Here is a 20,203-nt window from a genome sequence, read left to right as displayed (position 1 = left end):
GCAACTTGCTATAATGTACTGACACTTTTACCATAGAATATATATGCATGAACAACTTCAGAATGAGTGTGCATTGTCCCCTGTACAAAGGTCTACAGGTCAGCCGTGGGAAAACATTTTCTCATGCTCTGTATGGGTAAGATCCACAGCTGTGGATACAGACGTGCCAGAAAACATACCTTCTGCTGCTGCATTAAGGGATCTCGTAAGAATACTATTTCTAGCATAAGCAGAATGGCCTGGAACTTACGGTCAGGAGTAGTAATGCACAAAAGATTTAATAACAGTCAAGGGCATTTTTTTGGAGGCAATCACAGACATAGGGTATGCTCTCCATTGCCTTCATGCTTGGTACCCGTTTGACATGCCAGAAAGCTGGCTACCCTTCGGACTAAAATCACTAAAATTGTGCTGATGTCAGTTACTAGACCTCACTGAAACAAGCAGCACACAGAGCGAGCCTAAATTTCTGCAAATTACTTTCTAACCACCAAAAAGCATTCACTCTTCCGAATTTTCCAGCTCCTTAGAGGTGAGATTTTCAGCTCCCAAATGGCAAGACTTTCTCCCTTTTCCATCAGAGCATGGCTCTTTTAGACCTTTACCTTCAGGACCTCCGAATGACCACAGTGGTCATTAAGCCCCCTGCACAACACGGAACAGCCATGAATTCAGCCAGGGTTGCTCCCAAGGGTGATATACTTCTGCAGTGTCATCCAGGGGAATAACAACCAAGAGAGATGTTACTGCCAATGGTTTCAGCTTCTCACTGAACTACCAACCCACGGCACGCAGCAGACAAATCGACATCTGCTTGGGACTTCCTCACACTCAGCAAAGGCAGCTGTGATCTGTTATCGTCCTGAAACTTAAAAACCTAAAACTGAGAAACTCTTTTCAATTAAGGTGGAAATCTCACCTTTGTGAACTCTTCTGACACCCAGGTTACCACGCGCACTGCTTTACTTGATACAGCTCACAGAATTAACCAAATTACCTGGAATCACGGCTGGGTGCTGGGAATTTTAAGAAGAGAGGTTTTCTGTTTTGAAGCTACAACTCACAAAGCTTCTTTATACTCTCTGTTTAATTCTGTTTCCAGATCCAGATTTAGTATACAATGACGAATACAGAAAATTTACCAACCTGCATGAATCCAGTGTACATGAACTCTTGTTCATCTACAGACCTGTCATAGTGGGTCAGCTGGAAAACATGACTTTGCATCTACCTCTGACATGTTTCTCTTTCAGAAGTTTTGAAATCATTTCCCCAAATCACACTCTGATCTGTAAGCATCATTACGCTTTAAGGGGGCACTAAGACTGTATTTGACCTCCACATTGCAAAGCAGTTATCCCTCCAAAAATGAACTCATACACAGGAAAAACATTTCAGACCGCTCAGCCTTCCATTTTAAAAGCAATGTAGTAACCGGAGTTTCTTGCAGACAAGATTAGTCTCTTATGATTTCAGATATGTACACCTCAGCTGGTCACCCTATTTTACATCTTCCCAGCCTACCTCTGGGAACTTATTTTAGCATGAGACAGATTATCAACTCATGATGCTTTTTCCCCCCTCCACCAAATGGGAGAGTCTGTGGCAAATAGTTCACACTGAGGTATTTAGCTTTCAGACATCTGCACTGGGGCAGATGAATCCTTCCACAGTGACATTTTCTATTTTCATGTTTTTTACACAAGTAGCAGACTGGTCAGATATGTCTAGGGTATACATTAAAAATGACAGATATTTTCAGACAGACGGCTTGTATCAAGCTGTCTCATAACTACTCCCGCTTTCTAAAAATAAAACTAACACCAAGTATTTCTTCCCTTTGACATGAAACCCAAGACTATTTATATTTCACCATGCCTTTGGGAAATGCCTCCATCTCTTTTATTTTTCATTTTCTCTTAGAATGCTGTTTTGTGGCATGTGCCTTGTTCTTCAAAATGAATCAGTCTTTTTTTTTTTTTTTTTTTTTTTTAATCAGAAGTGGACAAGGACGAGTAAATATTCAGCCATTTACTGAGAGTAATCACTATCGTATCAGTGATGCTTGGTCTTAAATCTTAAATAGCCTTACCAATGAACTTTTTCACCTCCTATTTCTCCATAGCTTCAGCAGCAGCACAGAGCCTCAACCTGAGCTTTCCAATCCCCCTCCCCAGGACTCCCACTGACACTCCCCAACGGGATGGGATTTGCTCCTGTCCTCAACTGGCCCACAGCTGAGCCAGCTCCAGCTCCCACCTGCATGAAAAGCAGCCTGCCTGCTCCCAGCGCTCGGGCTGGAAAGGTGCGTAGGGGTACACAAGCCTCATCTCTCCCACCACAGCTGCTGTCCTACCCCTCCTCCTGGTCCCGGCACCAGCAGTAATCCCCCTTGGAAGTCCCTTCCTGACCTACGCAGGTCTTGCCACTGCTGCAAAAGCCTCCCTTCATTGTCTCTACACTTGCACACATGTGCATCCATCTAACCTGTTTTTCCCTTTCAAAATTCACGGTCAGCAGTCTGTAGCCTTGTAAAACTGGTGAAACTAGCATCTTTCTACAGGGTCACCTGCAGACACTGAAAAGAAACCAACCCGAATAAATGCACCCCCATACAAAACCTAAAGGAACTACCAATAGTGTTGGAGTGACCTGCTGAAAGCACTTTGTTACTCCTGTTATCGCTGCCGAACACTTCATCAGTTTTCATAAACACACTGAGCTCCACCTTGCATCGCTGGCTTCTTTTCTTTGCTGCTCCTCCTCTCTTGATGGCCAGAAACCTCATTCCCATTTCCAGCATCTTATGATTTAAGGTACACGGGTTTTGTTTTTCTCACTGACTGTGGATGTCTCCTCAACTCAGGGGTGAAGAAGGATTTTTATCTTATTGCTTTTCCATTACTCCAGTGCATCCCCAATATATCTGTCTACTTTGCACATCAAAAAGGTGACCTCTGGTTTGTATATAAAGGGTGAGATATCTAGGCCACAGCTTTCCTTGGCTGCCTGCCCATACAGTCTAACATAGGGGGCACCTGGTGTTTCCTGAGGACTGGAAGTCCTACTCGCTTGGATTTCTCACAGCCCATCCCCTGACACAGTTAATTCTGGTGCCCTGCTCCATGCCCTCTTTTCTTCCCTAAATCCTAGTTCTGCCTGTCCCGTATGTTGATAATATACTTCTGGAAATGGCTGAGGGTCAATGTCCATGCTGAAGTGGACACTACCTAGCACATTTTCATTCTACCAGGTACAAGTTCTTGGCCACTAGGGTGTCATAAAGCTGACAAAGACCTTGTCTGAATCCAGCTCTTCAGGATAATCTGAAGAAAAGATCAAGGCAACTATGGGATCCCAAAGGGCTCAAGGGTTCAAAAGCATCATTCTTCTCATTTGAATAGTCACAGGGTCCTGACAGAAGAGTCCAAAGCCACTTGTGCTGCCAACTCCTTAGCATGCTTATAAGCTTCAATAGGTATTTACTCAAGTAATCATAGAATCATTTAGGCTGGAAAATATCTTCAAGATCACCGAGTCCAACTGTTGACAGGTACTTACTCACTCCAAAGAAATAGGACTGGTTGTTTTAAAAATGAAAGCAATCTGGCTTTATTTATTCTTCTTTGAAGTAATAAATAATGCAGTACTAAAAATTGATCATAACATACTCTAATACATTCTACCAAAATCTATTTTTAACTAATCATCCAGGCAGCAGACAGACTCCATAGAAATGAGAAAAGCACTGCTGTAATATTTCAGGAGCACCCGTCCAGTGACTGTTTTGAATAGGCACTCAATTTCACCTTTCAGCAGGTCTGAGCTACTGTAATCATCTGTTTTTCACTTCCTACTTTCTGGTCATTTTCCTTCTCTTTTTGAATTTTAGAAACTGGCAGAATAGGCTTATGTGGAGGAACTGAAAGCGCAAAGGAGTGAAAGGCCAAGCACAAGCTGTGCATTACCTGTGAGAGCGCCCGTATTCCTCTTGTAGGGGTGTTACTTCTCCAAACCTGCATTTTCTTAGGCCTCCTCACCTGGCTTTTTTTTTTTTTTTTTCTTTTAACAAAACCTGCTTTGTATCTTTTTCTCACACCTCATGCATGCCCAAAGCATGCAAGGCAGGGCTGCCATGACACATAGGCATCCCTTTTAGGTGAAGAGTGCCACGGCACGCAGGGCACGGCTAGCAGGTTCCCCAGCAGTACCCAAGGCTCTGAAACCTCTCCTCTCCCAAAACCTGGCGCTCCAGTTCAGACTCCCTTCCCAGCAAAAGGTGGCCCACTGCAACATCCAGAACTAAACTGAAACACAGAGAGGTACCACATTCCTGTTCATCAAGGATATTCATCAGAGACCGCACTTAAAACTTTTGTGGCAGTTCTGTAAAACTCATTACAACTTCTCTGAGGAAATCTTTATGTTCCCGACCTTTGACTGCTTAGCGCTTCCTTAATTCCTTCTTGTCTGAATATTGCCACATAAATAGAATATATATACTATTGTGTGTCACTGCAGGTAATATTGTGGCAAAAATGAAGTCAGCCAAACAATCAACAAATCTCTGCCTCGAGCTGGAAGTCATGACAGGCACAAAAACAAACAAGCAAATGAACAAACAAATAGATGCCTCTATTGCGGGGACATGAGCAGCCTCCTGCACACTCAAAGCCAAAGACTGGCATTTCTGGTGGGCAATAAATCATACACTGAGATAAAACCATGATATTCGTTTAATTCAAGGGAAAGTAGCTGGAACAGCTAGAGATGTCTAGATGCAATTATTTTGAAGAACAGAATCCCAAACAAGCTCATCTGGAGTGCTGCACTGCACTGTGTTGTTAAAAATTTATGACGGAAAAAAACCAGACTCACATGAGACCCTGTGTACATGCTAAACACAATGAAACAAAATCATTTTCCCCCAAATGCCTACAAAATGAGCTGACCTCAGAAAAATGTCCCTATGTTTAAATAATAAATACATGCCCCAAAACGCTTTCACTCAACTTGTCAAAGTATCATTTGTTGACAACAGAAATCAAGAACACAAAAGAGAGCTACCATGTCAAACACAAATACTTTTTTTTTTTTAATTGCAGTGATATGAAAGCTAAAACAGTCTGCAACAGGAAAGGGAACTATGTCTTTATTTTTGTTATGTAAAAGAAGTGTTTGCCTTTGCTGACTGCTGATGTGATGTGATAGTGCCATCTAGCAGGATACCAGAGGAAGTCAGGTTCCAGTCCTCTACAGCAGCAGGGCTGTGTGTGTGGGGGGAATTTCTAAAAAAACAAACCCAGAGATTTTCCATTTCTTCCCACTGGCTTCTTCTATATGAACATCTGATCTAAAACTCTGTATGCAACCCTGCCAGAAGTCTTCATCGTCTACACAGAAAAAAACACACTATCTTAAGATAGAAAAAAATGTTATTAAAAATAAACCAAAAACTTGGTTAAATTTTGCATGAGACTTTGTTTTTAGAGCTGCTTTACATTTTCAAGGGTAATCTTTTGGCCTTTCTCCTTTCCTGCCTTAAAGTTTAATAAAACAAAGTTCTGCCACATCTTCTGTAACATCAGTTGTTTCAAGGCAATTCAAAGGGTCTTTTCTTGACACTGCTTGAGATTTGTTGTGGGCTTCAAGATAAGGAATTCCCACTTCTTGAGTCTGCAAACTGTTAATTCTGAAAGTTACAGATACTTACACGTAACTCAGCATCTTTAGACAAAATAACTTGATTGCATTAAGGCCTGTGATTCTTGGGGCAGCAAGCCACTGAAGTTTGCCTATCCTACCGTGGCAAGCTATTGCTATTCAAATACTTTCTCCAGAGAAATGACTCTTCACGATGACGGATCGTTTAGGTTCATTTTTTCAGCCTGGTGCAGGTACAAGGCAGGATGTTGAGTCCAGCATCCTGACGCCAAGGCCTGCCGGTACCTCTGTGCGGAGCAGCACTGCACCACAGATGGGCTTGCTAGACGCCCAGCACCGTTCCGCCCAGGGCACGCTCCCTGCAAGCACCTCCTCTGATGATGTGTCTGAGAAAGGAACCAGTTCCTCCGTCTCCTTTTTTGGACTCTTTCATATCAGATTCAAATTGCCCTTTCTGTTGCTAGAACAGCATTTTCTATAGGAGCATTTAACTTGGTACTTTATAGAATTTTTAGACCAAAACTTTCAATCAAAGAAAGCAGACAAAAATTGTTCAGATACTTATTATTCACTGCAGAATTGCTTTCCTACCTGTTCCTCCATTCCCTTAGAAACTGCAGTTGAAGCTTTTAAAATCACTAAGAATTTTGCATAGGCTCTTATTTGTAACGTTGTATACTGGCACTAAAGATGTAAATAACATTTGTTTCCCCTTCCCACCTTCCTTCTCAAAAGCTTGCCTTTAGCCAACAAAAAAGGCCGTTTACTACTACCTTCCAGATTTTTCAGTTCATTTTCTCAGTATATTGCTACTCTTCTCCCCGTCAAGTTCAGCAGGTTTCCACCAGGAAGAAGGGGAATGTGAGACAGGAAAAGCCTTGTCGGCAGCACTGAGCACGGCCCTCCGTCCTGCCAGGTGGCTTCCTGGGGTTACGTGGGTAGACTGGAGGGGCAGCCCTTTTTCGGGACACCAGGCAATATTTGCAAGAGGGAGAAACTGGCACTTCTGCTTTGTGTAGAAGAAAATAACTTCAGGAGGTGCAACATGACATTTCAGGCTAAGGAGACTGCCTCCTTTGGGAGCGGTGGCTGCCTTTGTGGGCACCTTGGCAAAGAGGGGTGCTCTGTTGCTGCGGGTCACAGCTCCCCTCCCTCGCTGCCACACGTTAATTCCCTTTAAACATCTGGCATGTTTGTATTTCATCCTGTTAACTACTTTTTGAATTCTGGGGCAAATATTCTAATTGTCCTTTTGTTTGTGGCATAACTTTTTATTTTCACTTCATTGTATTTTTACAGATTTTGACAAAACTGAAGGCTACTGAATGATTTCATAATTAATATCTGCATAATTGCCACCTAATTTAGTGCAAACACTGATGCATAATTTAAAACAGCTGCGCTAGATAATCACAAGGCTTAGCATGAGACAGCCTGTTGATCTTATATTTCTTTTCAGACATGGCCTATGAGTATTTAATTTTCCTACTGGAAATGTTATTTTTTTTTTCCTTCTTGACTAAAGGTCACATAAGCAGTAGAATAATGCTGTCACTAAATAACATCTTTAAGCAGCATTCTCTGTAATGCTATTTTTATACCGTCAGTCTTTGTCCCACTTCCATTGCTACAGAAAATAAGGCCATGTACTACTGTTCCCTATTGATGTGAGCAAGACTGTTTTCATTAAAATAATTTGGAATTTGGTTAATTGTCCTGTAATAAGCAAGAGCTTAGGAAACACCCGCTGAGCTTGAGGACACAGATAAAAAAGGCCCAGAAGTGCCAATGCCTTAACCTACCGTCGCAGTCAATGGGGTGATACGACCTAGTCAGTAAGCCAACGGAGCCTGGAGATCACTTCATGTGATCACCCACTGCTGCTCATTTGCTCACCAGGCTTTTAGTACCACTGGGCTTAGGTCTCCTGTCTGTCATCCAGCTGCCAGTTCAGAAGTATGCAGATTGTCTAGCTCCTGTACTGCATCTGTCAAGCTTGTCAAAACGTCCTGGATAACCTACATCTCCAAGGTTATCTTAGGACAATCTTAAACGTCAGTAGACACATGTTTAGGCAACTGAACCAAGCCCTGCGTGACTTTTGAAGGTTGAGCCAGACTGTTCTCCAGAATTCATCTGACTGTGTTGATAACCTTCACAGCCTACACTGGGTACTTAAATCTTCTACCTTGCACGTAGACACCCATACCCAGACACCAACACCCACAAGTCTTAATTTCGGGCTGAGTCCTAACCTTTTAATCCTTGTAGGGCTCATCAATGCATATATGTAGATGAAGCAATAGTAAGGCTTTCTACTCAGAAATTTCAAGTCCCCCAAAGCAGGTGTTAGCATTATTCAAAACTGAAATTCAGTCCCAGAATTTAGAATGACGCCTCTCTCAAATGTTAGGATAGATTAATCTGAACATTGTTCCTCTGTTAACTCATCTTTGGAGTGCAGAGTAGAGGAAGTCACATTTCTCTGCATCTGTATTAGCATGAACATCAACACCTCCAATCTTTTTCCCAAGTTTCTAATCCTGTATTTACTTATAAAACAAGTATTAAAACAAAAAGAGAACCAGACTTCCAAATCCAATTTTCTTTATGGTCTTATGACTTCAGTATCACCCTGAAATTACAGTAGCGTACATAAATATAAATAAAACTCAATAAATATTGTTTTGTTCCTCTACAACTACCTGAAAGGAGGTTGTAGCAAGGTGAGTGTTGGTCTCTTTTCCCAAGTAGCAAGTAATAGGATGAGATGAAACAGCCTCAAGTTGTGCCAGGGCAGGTTTAGATTGGATATTAGGAAACACTTCTTCACTGGAAGGGTTGTCAAGCGCTGGAGCAGGCTGCCCAGGGAAGCAGCTGAGTCACCATCCCTGGAGGTATTTAAAAGATGTGTAGGTGTGGCACTTAGGGACACGGTTTAGTGGTGGACTTGGCAGTGTTGGGATAATGGTGGGACTCAATGATCTTCAAAGTCATTTCCCACCTAAATGGTTCTACGATTCTACCTGTGCGTGAAGCTGAGCAGGTAACAGTTTCCTTGCCTGCTCGAGTATTGCTAGTCCGCTAGCTACAGGAGTAATAATTAAAAGCTTTATTATAAAGATCTCTGAAGTATATATTTACACACAATGACTGTATTAATACTTTAAATAAGATGTTTCACATATCTCTGCCCGCACGCATGCACTAGAGGGAGCCAGGATCAAACCCTCCAAATACTTGCCCTAATGCTGCTTCTCACCGTCCTTTCACACTACTTGGAACTTTGCTGGTTCCATCCTCCAATAACAAGCTGTCAGCATCCACAAACAACAACTGAATGGAAGTTCATTAAGGATCTAACCCTTAAGCGAGATTAAGCAGCTGTGGCTTCCAGCCCCGCTCTGGTGGGAATGGCTGGAGCAGTTGTGGAGGGGGAAAGAGCAAAAGGGAAAGGACCAGTAACCTCTTGACTGGTCATGCTCCTGGCCTCTTCACGTACCTTTGGAAGTCCACCTGCCTTTCGCTGGAAATCCCAAGCTGAAGTCCCCCACCTCCACCTCCTCTCATCACAGCCTGGCAACTAGAGTAAGTAGGGACACCCGCTCACAAAGATGTCCACATGCCATGAACAGCAACACCACCAGTTCTTCTATCAACTGAGTCAGTTTTCAACCAGGATTTGTAAAACAGGATTTGCTAAAGCATTTTTGCTCCATCCTGTTTTCATTTCACTGAGCCCAAAGTGATTCTCTTCCCCTCTGAAGGACACTGCAAGAAAATTATTTTGGTTTTAAAACCTGACTTCTATAAGTCAGGAAAAGCAAGAGACTTCCAATTTTCAATATATTCTTAACTGTCACCCTGCACGGATGTACTACAGTAAAGCCTTTAACCCTACACAATGTTCTCACGTGCCTCATGCCATACATTGAACACGCAACGTAGAGCTGCTGGCCGAGCATGACCAATTGTGTGAGTGTCAATGCAGGCGCATTTTGAGCTGTTACTTGTGTTATTTTCAGAGAAAGGACATACAGAAGACACGAGACACAGTTCATCTTTTTTCAAAACACAAGCTGACAGCACATACTAAATAATTTACTGGAACCAACAGAGTTGTTCGGGTTTTTAGCCACGAGCTGAGACTCCGTAACTTTTGGGATGCTGACTCGTCCTTCCACTGGTGCTTCAAAGACACAAGGATCATCACACTCCCCCAAAGAAGTCCAGCAATCTCTCCTGAGGCCAGAATACCAAGCCAAATGACACTGAGTGAAATGATTAAGCCCTGCTACAACTTTTATTTCATGCCTGGCTTTGTGAGAAGCCATGGGAACTGAAATGGGATGAACCAAAGGCTGCAGGTTGATTAAAAAAGTGCAGTAGAGACACTAGAAAGAGGAAACTGTATCCCACAAGTATGTAAAGCAGAGTGGCACAGACCTGGAAAGAAAAATTTATCTAGATGGGAGTAAAAAAAGTCCTTTTCTGAACAGAGGAGGGTTTACATCCATACAAGAGGACACAAAGGACATCACAACCATGAACAAAGTCTTAACCCAAGTTAATTACCTGCTCCTTCTGTGTTTCTTGGGCTAAAGAAATACTGAGAGTAAGGACCACAGAGTGACTACGGGGCCCTTCCCAGTGTTGCAGCTTTGTCTCCAACTCTTAGGAGGTTGGAAACAAACAGCAAACTTGGAGATCTGCCTTTTATAAAGCAGCAGTAACTACTACTACTTTCCCTATGTTCAAATACAGTTTTTTACAGTAGCTTTGAAAGATCTGCAATGACTAAAAGAAAGGGAAGAGTGAGAAGAAAAAGACAGGAATGGCACATGCTACAGAAGCCAACAAGAAAAGCTGCTGGGGTGGAGCTCATCTCCTCCACGTGCAGTTGGTGCGGTTTTGGTTACACATCTACGCTCCTTCCACAGGCAACAGAACAGAGGCAGGACCCTCTAGGGCAATTTACCTTGCCCTAACACGGACTTCTAGAAAGGTAGATGAACTGGATGCCAAACTTCCAAATGGCTGAAGTTAAACAAGTGAAAACCCATCCCCGTGTTAAAACATACTTTAATTTCAGCATGAAGTTAGATGTATACAAATGTATGCAGCCAACTAAATACACACAGACACTTCTTACAACCCCTGTTAAAATTTAAAATGCTTCAATCCTCCAATGCAAGCAAAATCTGCACTGGGAAAGGAAGGGCTCTGCCTGCTACTCTGCTAGATGAGAAAGTGCATTAAGGCACACCTATGCCTCCCCAGTTGCACTAGTTACTTGTGTACTAGTATTCCAATTTTAACTTAAGAAAAATAATAAAAAAATAAGGCTGTTTACAGGTCCTTTTGTAGCACATGCATTTATGCTACTTCAGCCACCATCGGTCCCTCTGGTGCTCAGGAGTGTGAATAGTGGAGCCGCCCTGGCTGCATTCCCATGCTGGAGAGTGTCCCCAGCTGACCACCCCCTCCAGACTGCCCCTTGGCATCTTCAAGTCTCTCTGTCACCTCTTTGGGAACACAAAACTACACTGGATACCACCAAACCGTTTTCTGTTGCCGATGCTGTTCTGGGAAGGACAGTGAAACGTGCCATTTGCCTGCTGTACTTTCCCACTCGTCCTAAGCATTTTTCCATCAAAACAAGCCAGCTCTCAGAAAAGAACACACAAAACGACAACCCTCTTTGGGTGAAAATGCTAGAAGCACAAACACCACAATGTCGGCAAACGAGCCTTTCAAAAAAACCGGAGAAAACGGACTGGTTTGTGTTTCTTTAAGAAAGTAGGGTGTATTTCAGAGGTAGTATATTTTTCCTAAGTTATTATAAATAAACTCTTGAGGCAACTTCTATTTTTCCATGGGATACTTAAATAATTTTGGGACAGACAGCAAAAAAAGGTAAATCCGCTGGTCTAACATTATTAAGCAAAACGTTTTCACTGATTTCTTTGTCATCCCTTGGCAGGTGGAGGGGCAGGGTTCCTACTGGGTCTGCAACAGCTTGTCAGTCTGGCCAGGAGCAACACCAGGAAAGGTGAAGGGGTCAGAGCCCTTTGCTTTCTCTTGGTGAGCAAATCTGCTTGCTTCCTCCACAGTCTGACCTCTCAAAACCTGAGGGAAAACAGCTCTCGGGTTGAAGCACCCGAGCATGGTCCCAGAGCAACAGAAAAGCCAGAGCGACCCAACTGCTGCGCAAGCCCCTCTCCTGGCAGATGCTGGGCACACCGGGGGTGGGGAATCTCTACAGCCCCCGAAGGGGAGGTCAAAGCTACACGCTCTGAGCTGCAATAGATACATTCTCCCTGGGAATCGGGTTCTACAGGAGGAGGGGGGAAACGCTACCAAAATGAAAACTGCCATTAACATGACAAACCACAGAAGAGAAGGAGAAAGTATCATCTTTCCTAGCCTGCCTCTGCCAAAAACCCTAGGGGTTCTTTGTAACAATGTCCTTCCTCAGGGAAATACAATTCCCAGGTTCAAAATACACTTTCAAACATTAAGCAGGCATAGTCATAATTTTCAGCACTTCAGTGCTGTTTTGGTCACTAGCATTTACTGAAAACATTCAGTATTTTTTCTGGTTTTTTGCTAGCTGCCTTGTTCCCGCTTGTGAGTTTAGTCAGCTTCCATGCTCACAGATTAGTCACTTCCACACACCCCATGGAGAAGGCTACATTAACACACCTGAACGTTTGAAACCTGTGATGATTTTTCTTTTGAACTTAGGAGTTAATAATAGACTTTTGTAAGCAGTCCAGTCCTACAGTGATTCTAACTCCAGCTGGGTTAATTACACAATAATTAGGTACAAACATCGCAACACAAAACACAGCTACATCATTATTTGCAACAAATGTTAACTCTAAATAAGTGCAACCTGTCCCACAAACACTTGCTATAAACGACTTAAAAATAAAATTAAAATTTGATGGGGTAAACACAGAAAGAAAAAAAATTCTCTGGGAGAATTTTTTTTGTTAAAAAAAAATTAAAATAAAAATCTCAGCACTCATTTAGAGTTCGGGATCTTGTGAAAGAAAGCTTTAAAAGGAGCAAACCTGATTTGCTGTGGCTGTTGCGGCGAAGGGAACACTTGTTGCAGGAGTTGTTGCTGCAGAGACAGTGGCGGCCGTAGCGTTGTGCATCATGGGTACTTTCAGGAGGGGAACCATGGAAGCAATGAACAGGAGGGTGCAGCATTATGGTAAGAGAAGTGGTATTTTTGGCATGGTGAATATCAAGAGCGGCAAGCCATCGTCATGGGTTAAACCGGCAGATGGCATGCAATCACAGTGCAAAGCGAGAAAGCGTGGCGGAGAAATAAAAAAAAAAAAAGGGAAAATAGCTTATTACAAGTACAATTAAAGGAAGGTTGTCAACACAATCGGCGATTCCCAGAAAAAAAAAGCAAGGACCGTTGAAAACACGGGTGTTATGTCTAAGAAGAAGATTGCTTGTGCAAATGAGGTGTCTATCAAAACTGCCTGTTACCTGAGAATTGTTACATGAGCAATTTGTTTTCCCCCAGTATTGATTTAAAGCCCCGCATAATAAAGTTCTACTAAAAAAAAAAAAGCCAAGAGCGGTTTGTACTGGGGAGAAAACCAATAAATGTTTACCTTAATTTTTAAATGCAATTAAAAACCAAATCATTTTAACTTATCTTCACTTTGAAGTAAGTCTGAAACTTGCGATCTTCCTTCATAATGTTATCTACCCATTTTTTCTGCTAGCTCTGCCTGTTAAAGACTTTATCAGAGTTAAATTACTATCTGCTTTGAGGCAAAAATCAGAAGGATGATAATAATTTTTCTGATCTAAATACTACTTTGCTTAACCTAAAAAAGCAAGGTTGATTTTGTGAAAGTCATTGGTTTTGCTCATTTTAAGAATGAATTTTAATAAGCACCTTCATAGGAGAATTATTAACTTGACGTTTTAAAGGCTTGGTACTTTAAATGCTTATCTGAGTAGTCCCACACGCACAAACAAAAGTATCACTGGGACAGGGCTACAGAATATAAGAAAGATTACTCTTCTGTCTTAGAGGCTATATTGCATTGCATTGGACTTCCACTTTGCATGCCCAAAATATTAACTCCAAGCTGCAAATATGTTTAACAGAGGAGTGAGATTCAGATCGCGGGTTTCAACAGAGCCTCTGTGGATCAAAGTAGGCATTTCTGGGAAACGCTGATAAAACTTTCTAACACACAGCAAAAAGGAGAAATAGGCACACCACTATGAAACTTTAAAACACTGATGAAATTTGCTGGCTTTTCTCCAGTATTTTATGATTTTATAGTACTAGACAATATAAAATATAAAGAGAAATAAAACTTTGAAAACTGAAAAGCAGACTGGAATTCATGGTATTATGCTTTTGCAGTGTAGTTGTTATAGCAGGTGATATCACATCTAAACTGCAGCTTTCATCTATAAATCTAAACACTCTGCGAAGTCAACCAGAATGACAAGCGAACCTTTAATTCTAGTCAGTGTCTGAATCTTGCCTAGGATTTTTGAAACAAGTGAATATACATCATATACAGTATAAAAAGAGATCAATAAAGAAATTTGGAACCTACCAATACTGGTAGCGGGTGTCATGCACAAAACTGACCCTGCGTGTCATGCAATGATAGGTGAAAAAAGTGGATAAAGGGAAGAAACAGGTTAGCTGTTTAGAGTTAACATTCAAAGTGAGATTCAAGCATAACCACAGAGAAGTAAGTTAGTTAAATGAAACTGTAAGGTCATTCATAGTTTTGCTTTAATACAAAAAAAGGTGATTATGACCTTGCTGAACTCCCAGGCATATCGTGCAACTTTTGGCACGTTTCTGTGTATATACCAAATACTTCATAAACCTTTTTATTTGGTACTTTTATCCTTCCACTTAGTACTTTTGCAGCGACAGGTTTTTCTTTGCAGAAACATCTTTGGTCAAATGTCACATTATTTGGGAATTTTAGAACTCGTTGCATAATTCAGACAGCTCCATGTTGTGTGGATCAACACTCCCCAACTTTTTGATGTGCAGCAGAGAAAGAAGTTAAAATGGAATTAGCTGATACTGTTCTGCCGGGGCTTTATGAAATTTGTGTTTGATGTTAATGTGCTCATTCTTAACACAACACCAGAGGTGGAGAGGTGCTTCTGACCAAAGAAAACAATACTTTGACAACTCCCCAAGCTTAAAACCTTAAAGTGTGTAATGTTCCAGCAAAAGGCTCCCAGCGCACTTCAAAGGTGCTCTGGAAAGACTGCCATGTAGTTTACTTTTGGTGCCCTTAAACCTTTCTGGGAAGACCAAACAAAAAAAAAGAGCAGCAGCGGTGTATTTTCAGTACAGTGCATATAGCAAGCTGGTGAAGGCAAGCAGGTAAGTAGACTAGTCCCAGGTAGATGCATATTTGATACAAAATCAAATATGCTTCCTGTAGTCCTGCTTAATTACTACCACAGCCCCTTATCAGACCATCACAGCAGCAGTGTTAACTATGAATGACCTTACCCAAGAAAGTCCCCAAAGAATACACAAAGTTCGTCCTCTAGAGGCTACAGAAACACTAACAAACAGCAATGGGAAGAGAGAAAAGATCTGTTGTTTTTAAGATCATTCACCAAACAATAAGGAGAAGGTGACAAAGCAATCAAACAGATGTAAAACAAAGTGCAGAACTTCAGAGGTAAGCCATGCTAAGTCAAGCCCCACACTTCTTATTAAAGGAGCGAGTGGTTAAGAAAGCAAAGAAGTTATATAAAACAATTAAGTTTTATATATATACCAGCAGCAAAACTTGTCTTAAAATTTAACTTAACACACACACACACAAGGAACACATTTGAAAATTATACCAGTTCAGAAAATACCGCATAATCATTTTAAATCCAACAGATAATGTCATGCATTGTTTCTCAGACCTGGGTGGCGTAACAGTCCTTAACCCACCAAATCCAACCTTCCCAGGAAACGTGGGAATGTCAGACATAGCACCATTAACGAAAAGCTCATGACACCCACTCATATAGAGGGGGTCCCCTTTCCTAGCCTCCTCCCATACACCACTCCTCTCTCTAACATCCTTTCTAGGTGCTGATGGTGTTTGCAAAGAGTAGGGGGGTCAGCACTTTGAGAAAGGTTTTCAACTCCGGGCTTGGGCTCCATCTGCTATGTTATCCCTCTGTTTCTTCTTTTTTCACGCACTTGTTTTGGGGATGCCAACAACCTGGCCTTTAAGGTTTGGTTCCAAGACCCACCCTTCCTACCACCAGAAATTTGTAAGATAAAACTATAATTACAAACATTAGTTGTAAAGAGGGATGGACAATAAAAAGCACAAAGAATGAGCTACTTAAGGAAGCATGAGCACTCCAAAAGTCTGGAAAACATCCAAACGCTATTTCACTGGAAATGGTTTAGACTACTGTATTTTCCATAGTTAATTTAAAATCCTTGTCAATTGCGAATAATAGCAATAAGCCCTCAGAGAGAGGGCTTAGGAGAAGGAATAATGCATATATCATACTGCAGCTTCTCAGGGTTACAATGTAAAATAAATTTGTGTATGTTTGTAAGCACAGGGCAGTCTTCCATTCATGTCCAAATAGGCAGGCTCACAATTTATTTTTTTTTTTTCAAACACTCCCATAAATGTCAGTATGTTTTCTGCCACAGATATTCTGGTGCACCAATGTGCTAAAAATATGGCATGTATAATTTACTATTATAAACACAGGGGCAGGCTCCAAGGTTGTTACTCAGGCCTTATAGAAAAATTCCATGAAGTCAAAGCCATCTGTGTTTGTTTTCATCTTTAGAAACATATGGGAATGCTGATAGATCAGGAAATCATCATGTGTTGCATTTCATTCCTTGTTTAACCGATATTATTTCTATATACTAAAATAACATCACTGAAATGTCAAGTGCATTTGCAAACACATAGTTTTAAACGATTCTGAAAGTTCACACTCGATTAACATTCTGGTACAAAAACATGTAACTCTAATTTACAAAGGAAATCGGAGAATTCATTAGGCAGGATTTTACCTTTGGGAAGTTTGGAGTGGGGGTGACCGACTTAATTTAGAGGGTTATGTTGTTATTGTTTACATGAGCACCTAGCACATTCTTTCTCTTGCAGTGCTAAAGAGAAGCCCTGCCACCAGCCATGGTGCAGTTCAAGCCATCTCTTCATGCTCTGATTTTTACAGAGCTCTGAGCACTGAAATGCAAATTACGTTCACTCGTCTTCAGATCACCCCTATGAAGAATTAGAACCCCAGCTACCAGCCGCAAATGCTAGGAAAAGTTCTGCTGGTGTTCCAAAAATGAAAACCACAAAAACGCCTCTGATGCTTCAAAGCCCTTTAATGGAGCTGTGGGGAGCAAAGTGTTTTGCTGCGGCTCCCACGCAGGTGTCGACTGGAAGGTTACGCCCTGTGCTCCCCTTCTTGCTCCACTCGTGGGCAGCCGGGGTAATCCCTGCGGCTGTGACACAGCACCCGAGGGAGCAGGAGGATGCACCTCGGCCACAGCATACTTCCCGCAGCACCTCTGAAGCGTGATGATCTTTCCCAGCATTTTTGTTAGCAGAACTTTGCCCTCTCATCTCCGAGGAGAGCGCTGGCAGACATAAGTCAAAACACAGCCGATTTAAGGTAGGATAAAAGGGGAAAACTCTGGAAAATGATGAACGAGGCTAAGAATGTGAAAAGCAGCCTGACAGCATATTGAAATTTCTGCTGGAGTTCTCGGACTTTGCAAGAGGAATTAAAATAATGTGTAAACATCTGTGCAGACTTCACTTCGAGTAGGGTAGGGAGCATCAAACAATCTCCTGTTAAGTGCAGCTGCCTGAGACGGAGGCTGCCTGAGGAATGCGAAACTGGTTCAACAGAAGTACAACATACCTGTTGGGATAAACGCTGCGTGTTGCTGCAACTGAGCATTGGCAAGAGCCTGTTGATAGTGCAAGACACTGGGATTGAAAACGGCACTGGCACTATTGCTTTTTTCAAGTGCTTGTCTCTTTGGTAAAGGGTGAAGAACACCAGGAGGAAAGGCCTGTGAATAAGAAAGTTAGTTAAAATGGCGTAATTTTCAAGAAGTTTTCTGTAACATATACATAAATACAACAACTTATTGTTTTTTAAAGCAGCTGAAGATGCCTCGCCATGCATATTAACTCAAAGCACAGCAATGTAAAATGAGTGAAATTTTGTTACTGATAGCAAAAGCATGGTACTATTAACCTAAAACTGTAGCAGCACAACTACTGAAAAGAAAGGCCTTTAAAGCAACGAAAATGGCATTGCCTTTAAATAGGTTTTCAAATATTACAGGGAGAAAAAACCACTTGTGTTTCATTGCCAAGTATTTTATTTCTTAAATTTAAATATTGTTTCCTATTATTATACAGATTAATGGATTACGTTAAGCATTTTCAATTACAGAAGCAGTTTTATCTCAATTCCACTTTTCATGAGAGGATATTTAAAAAAATGAAACCATGTTAGGAACCAAACTAAATCGTCTGCATTTATTACGTATGAGAATGAGATGGATAAATAGAGTTTCTGGTAAATTAACGAGTATGTGAAATTATTTCCGGTTGATGTTCGAAAGTAAAGCGATACAAATTTCATTAGTTGCTTCTCTGAAAAAATAAAAAATAAAAAAGCTACATGCAAAGCAAAAGGTGAAAGGTCAAAGTACCAGGTCTACAGTTGCTTCGAGAGGTCGCTTCATTGCTTTGGCAGTCGACTGAGTCTTTTAATAACAGGCAGCGAGCACATGATGGCAGTGGGCCAATGGGATTCAAGCGAATTAACATACAGGTAAACAGCAAGCAGAGGTGCATCATGGGAACGGCATTGCATTTGTGGATAGGTGAGAAGGAAAAAAATATTCTGAATGCAATATACAACATACAAAACACTAGGCATGCACAACAACAAAAATGTCTTCTAAAGAAATGAATATTACATTTTGAATTAGTACCGAAGCAAAAATGCATCTACTATACCTTAGTTAAAAGCATATAAGAGAGTAAAATATAGATGTTTGAAATTCAGGAAAGTTGAGTAAAACAGCAGCTTGCAGACACTATTAAGCATCGTATAAACACTTCACAGAGATGCAGAGAGTTTTAAGGATACGCCTATAAGAATTCCTGATAAGTTAGTTAAGTCACATTTTAAAGTGGAAAAATCAATTTAGAAGGCTACGTTTTCAAATACAAAGAACTAGTGAAAGTTGTAATGCATTACAAATGCTATTAATATCAGTGCTTGCAAGGTGAGGGTATTTTAATTAAGGTAAGTGCATCACTCAATAGATTTGGGGTTCAAAATAAAGAGAGGTTCTCCTTTGACAATACAAAGCAGAATAAATAATATGTCCAGTTACACTAACTTATCATTAATTCCTTTTTTTTTTTTTTTCCCCTACAGTTGGGTCATTTTTGAAAAGTTTTTTGCCTTGTGACTTACCACATTACATTCAGAAGGAAAAAAATGTCTTTCAGAATTTAAAACGTATTTTTAAATTTTGCTACAACCTTCAGTACTAGCTTCTGGAGCAGGGAGTAAAAATACGGCTCTCAGTTCATAAGCGAACATTAAAGTATGAGTTATGATACTAGTCCAGCATTATTAATCTTTTTAAAAGAAAGTATTTAGGCATAATACATAGGCATATACATTTATGTATACTTCCATAATAAGATCAAACTTATGGCTGATATGATGGCACTGTAAAAAATCATCTCATATAAAATATTACTTTCAAGTTTTACAGTGTAAGTAAGTCTTACAAACCTTTAGAAAGGAAAGGAAAATTTACTTAGAAATCAGAAATTTTACTTTTGTTTTTTGAACACAGGCTGGTATTTAGCTCTCATTAGGATACGTAGATTATGTCTATCTTGACATCAGTATGTGGAAACAGGAACAAAAGTAGAAAAAAAGTAACGGAGGACAACGCACAAAATGCTTACAAACAGCCTACGGCCACAAGCTTAGCTAGTGCCAGCAGGGTATTTTGCACGATAGCCCTCACTTCACCTGTTCCTTATCCCTGGCTCTGTTGCATCTATGTCGCATGAGGCTTTCCGATGCCCTCCCCAGCTCTCTCCTTCAGCATGTTTCTGGATGAAATACCCTGACCTACGGGATCTGCTCACCTGTCCAGGTCCAAGACTCAGACATAACAAGAAACACCTGGTGCAAAGTGACCATCTGGAGAGATTTCTCGCGTCTAAGCAGGGTGCTGTGCAGCCAACGTGCGGTACCCCCCAATGGGTACCCCCATGGAGGACATCACTCTGCCTGCACGGGACACTGCCTCAGATCCACTCCGTATCCATCATGGATGGTAGGCTACATGGAGGTGAAGCACTAGAACTGAATTCAGCATTATGTGATGATGAAGTCCACACATTCAAATCAACATCATTAAGAGTAAAGCGTTTCAGTTAATTACCTTCATTAATCAGATCTTATCTGAACT

At 41.2% G+C, this 20,203-nt stretch overlaps 1 protein-coding gene across 13 annotated transcripts in view; it reads right to left on the bottom strand.

Annotated features, from left to right (window-relative positions):
- The window catches only part of MBNL2 (muscleblind like splicing regulator 2), a 131,200-nt gene that overhangs the window by 5,955 nt on the left and 105,042 nt on the right, over positions 1-20,203 (bottom strand). For 6 of the 13 annotated variants that reach the window (XM_080375009.1, XM_080375005.1, XM_080375011.1 and 3 more), the window contains 3 exons: positions 18,410-18,463; positions 17,605-17,758; positions 14,316-17,317 (listed from right to left, as the gene is read on the bottom strand). In XM_080375009.1, coding sequence (XP_080231135.1) covers positions 17,052-17,317; positions 17,605-17,758; positions 18,410-18,463 — 474 coding nt within the window. In that variant the 3' untranslated portion in view covers positions 14,316-17,051. The other 7 variants (XM_080375015.1, XM_080375017.1, XM_080375006.1 and 4 more) reach the window with 7 other exon arrangements.

The sequence above is a fragment of the Falco punctatus genome (genome assembly GCF_963210335.1).
Source record: "Falco punctatus genome assembly, chromosome: 2".
NCBI lineage: Eukaryota > Metazoa > Chordata > Aves > Falconiformes > Falconidae > Falco > Falco punctatus.
Note: the sequence above shows the minus strand (reverse complement) of the source record. Positions and strands in the feature narration are given on the sequence as shown.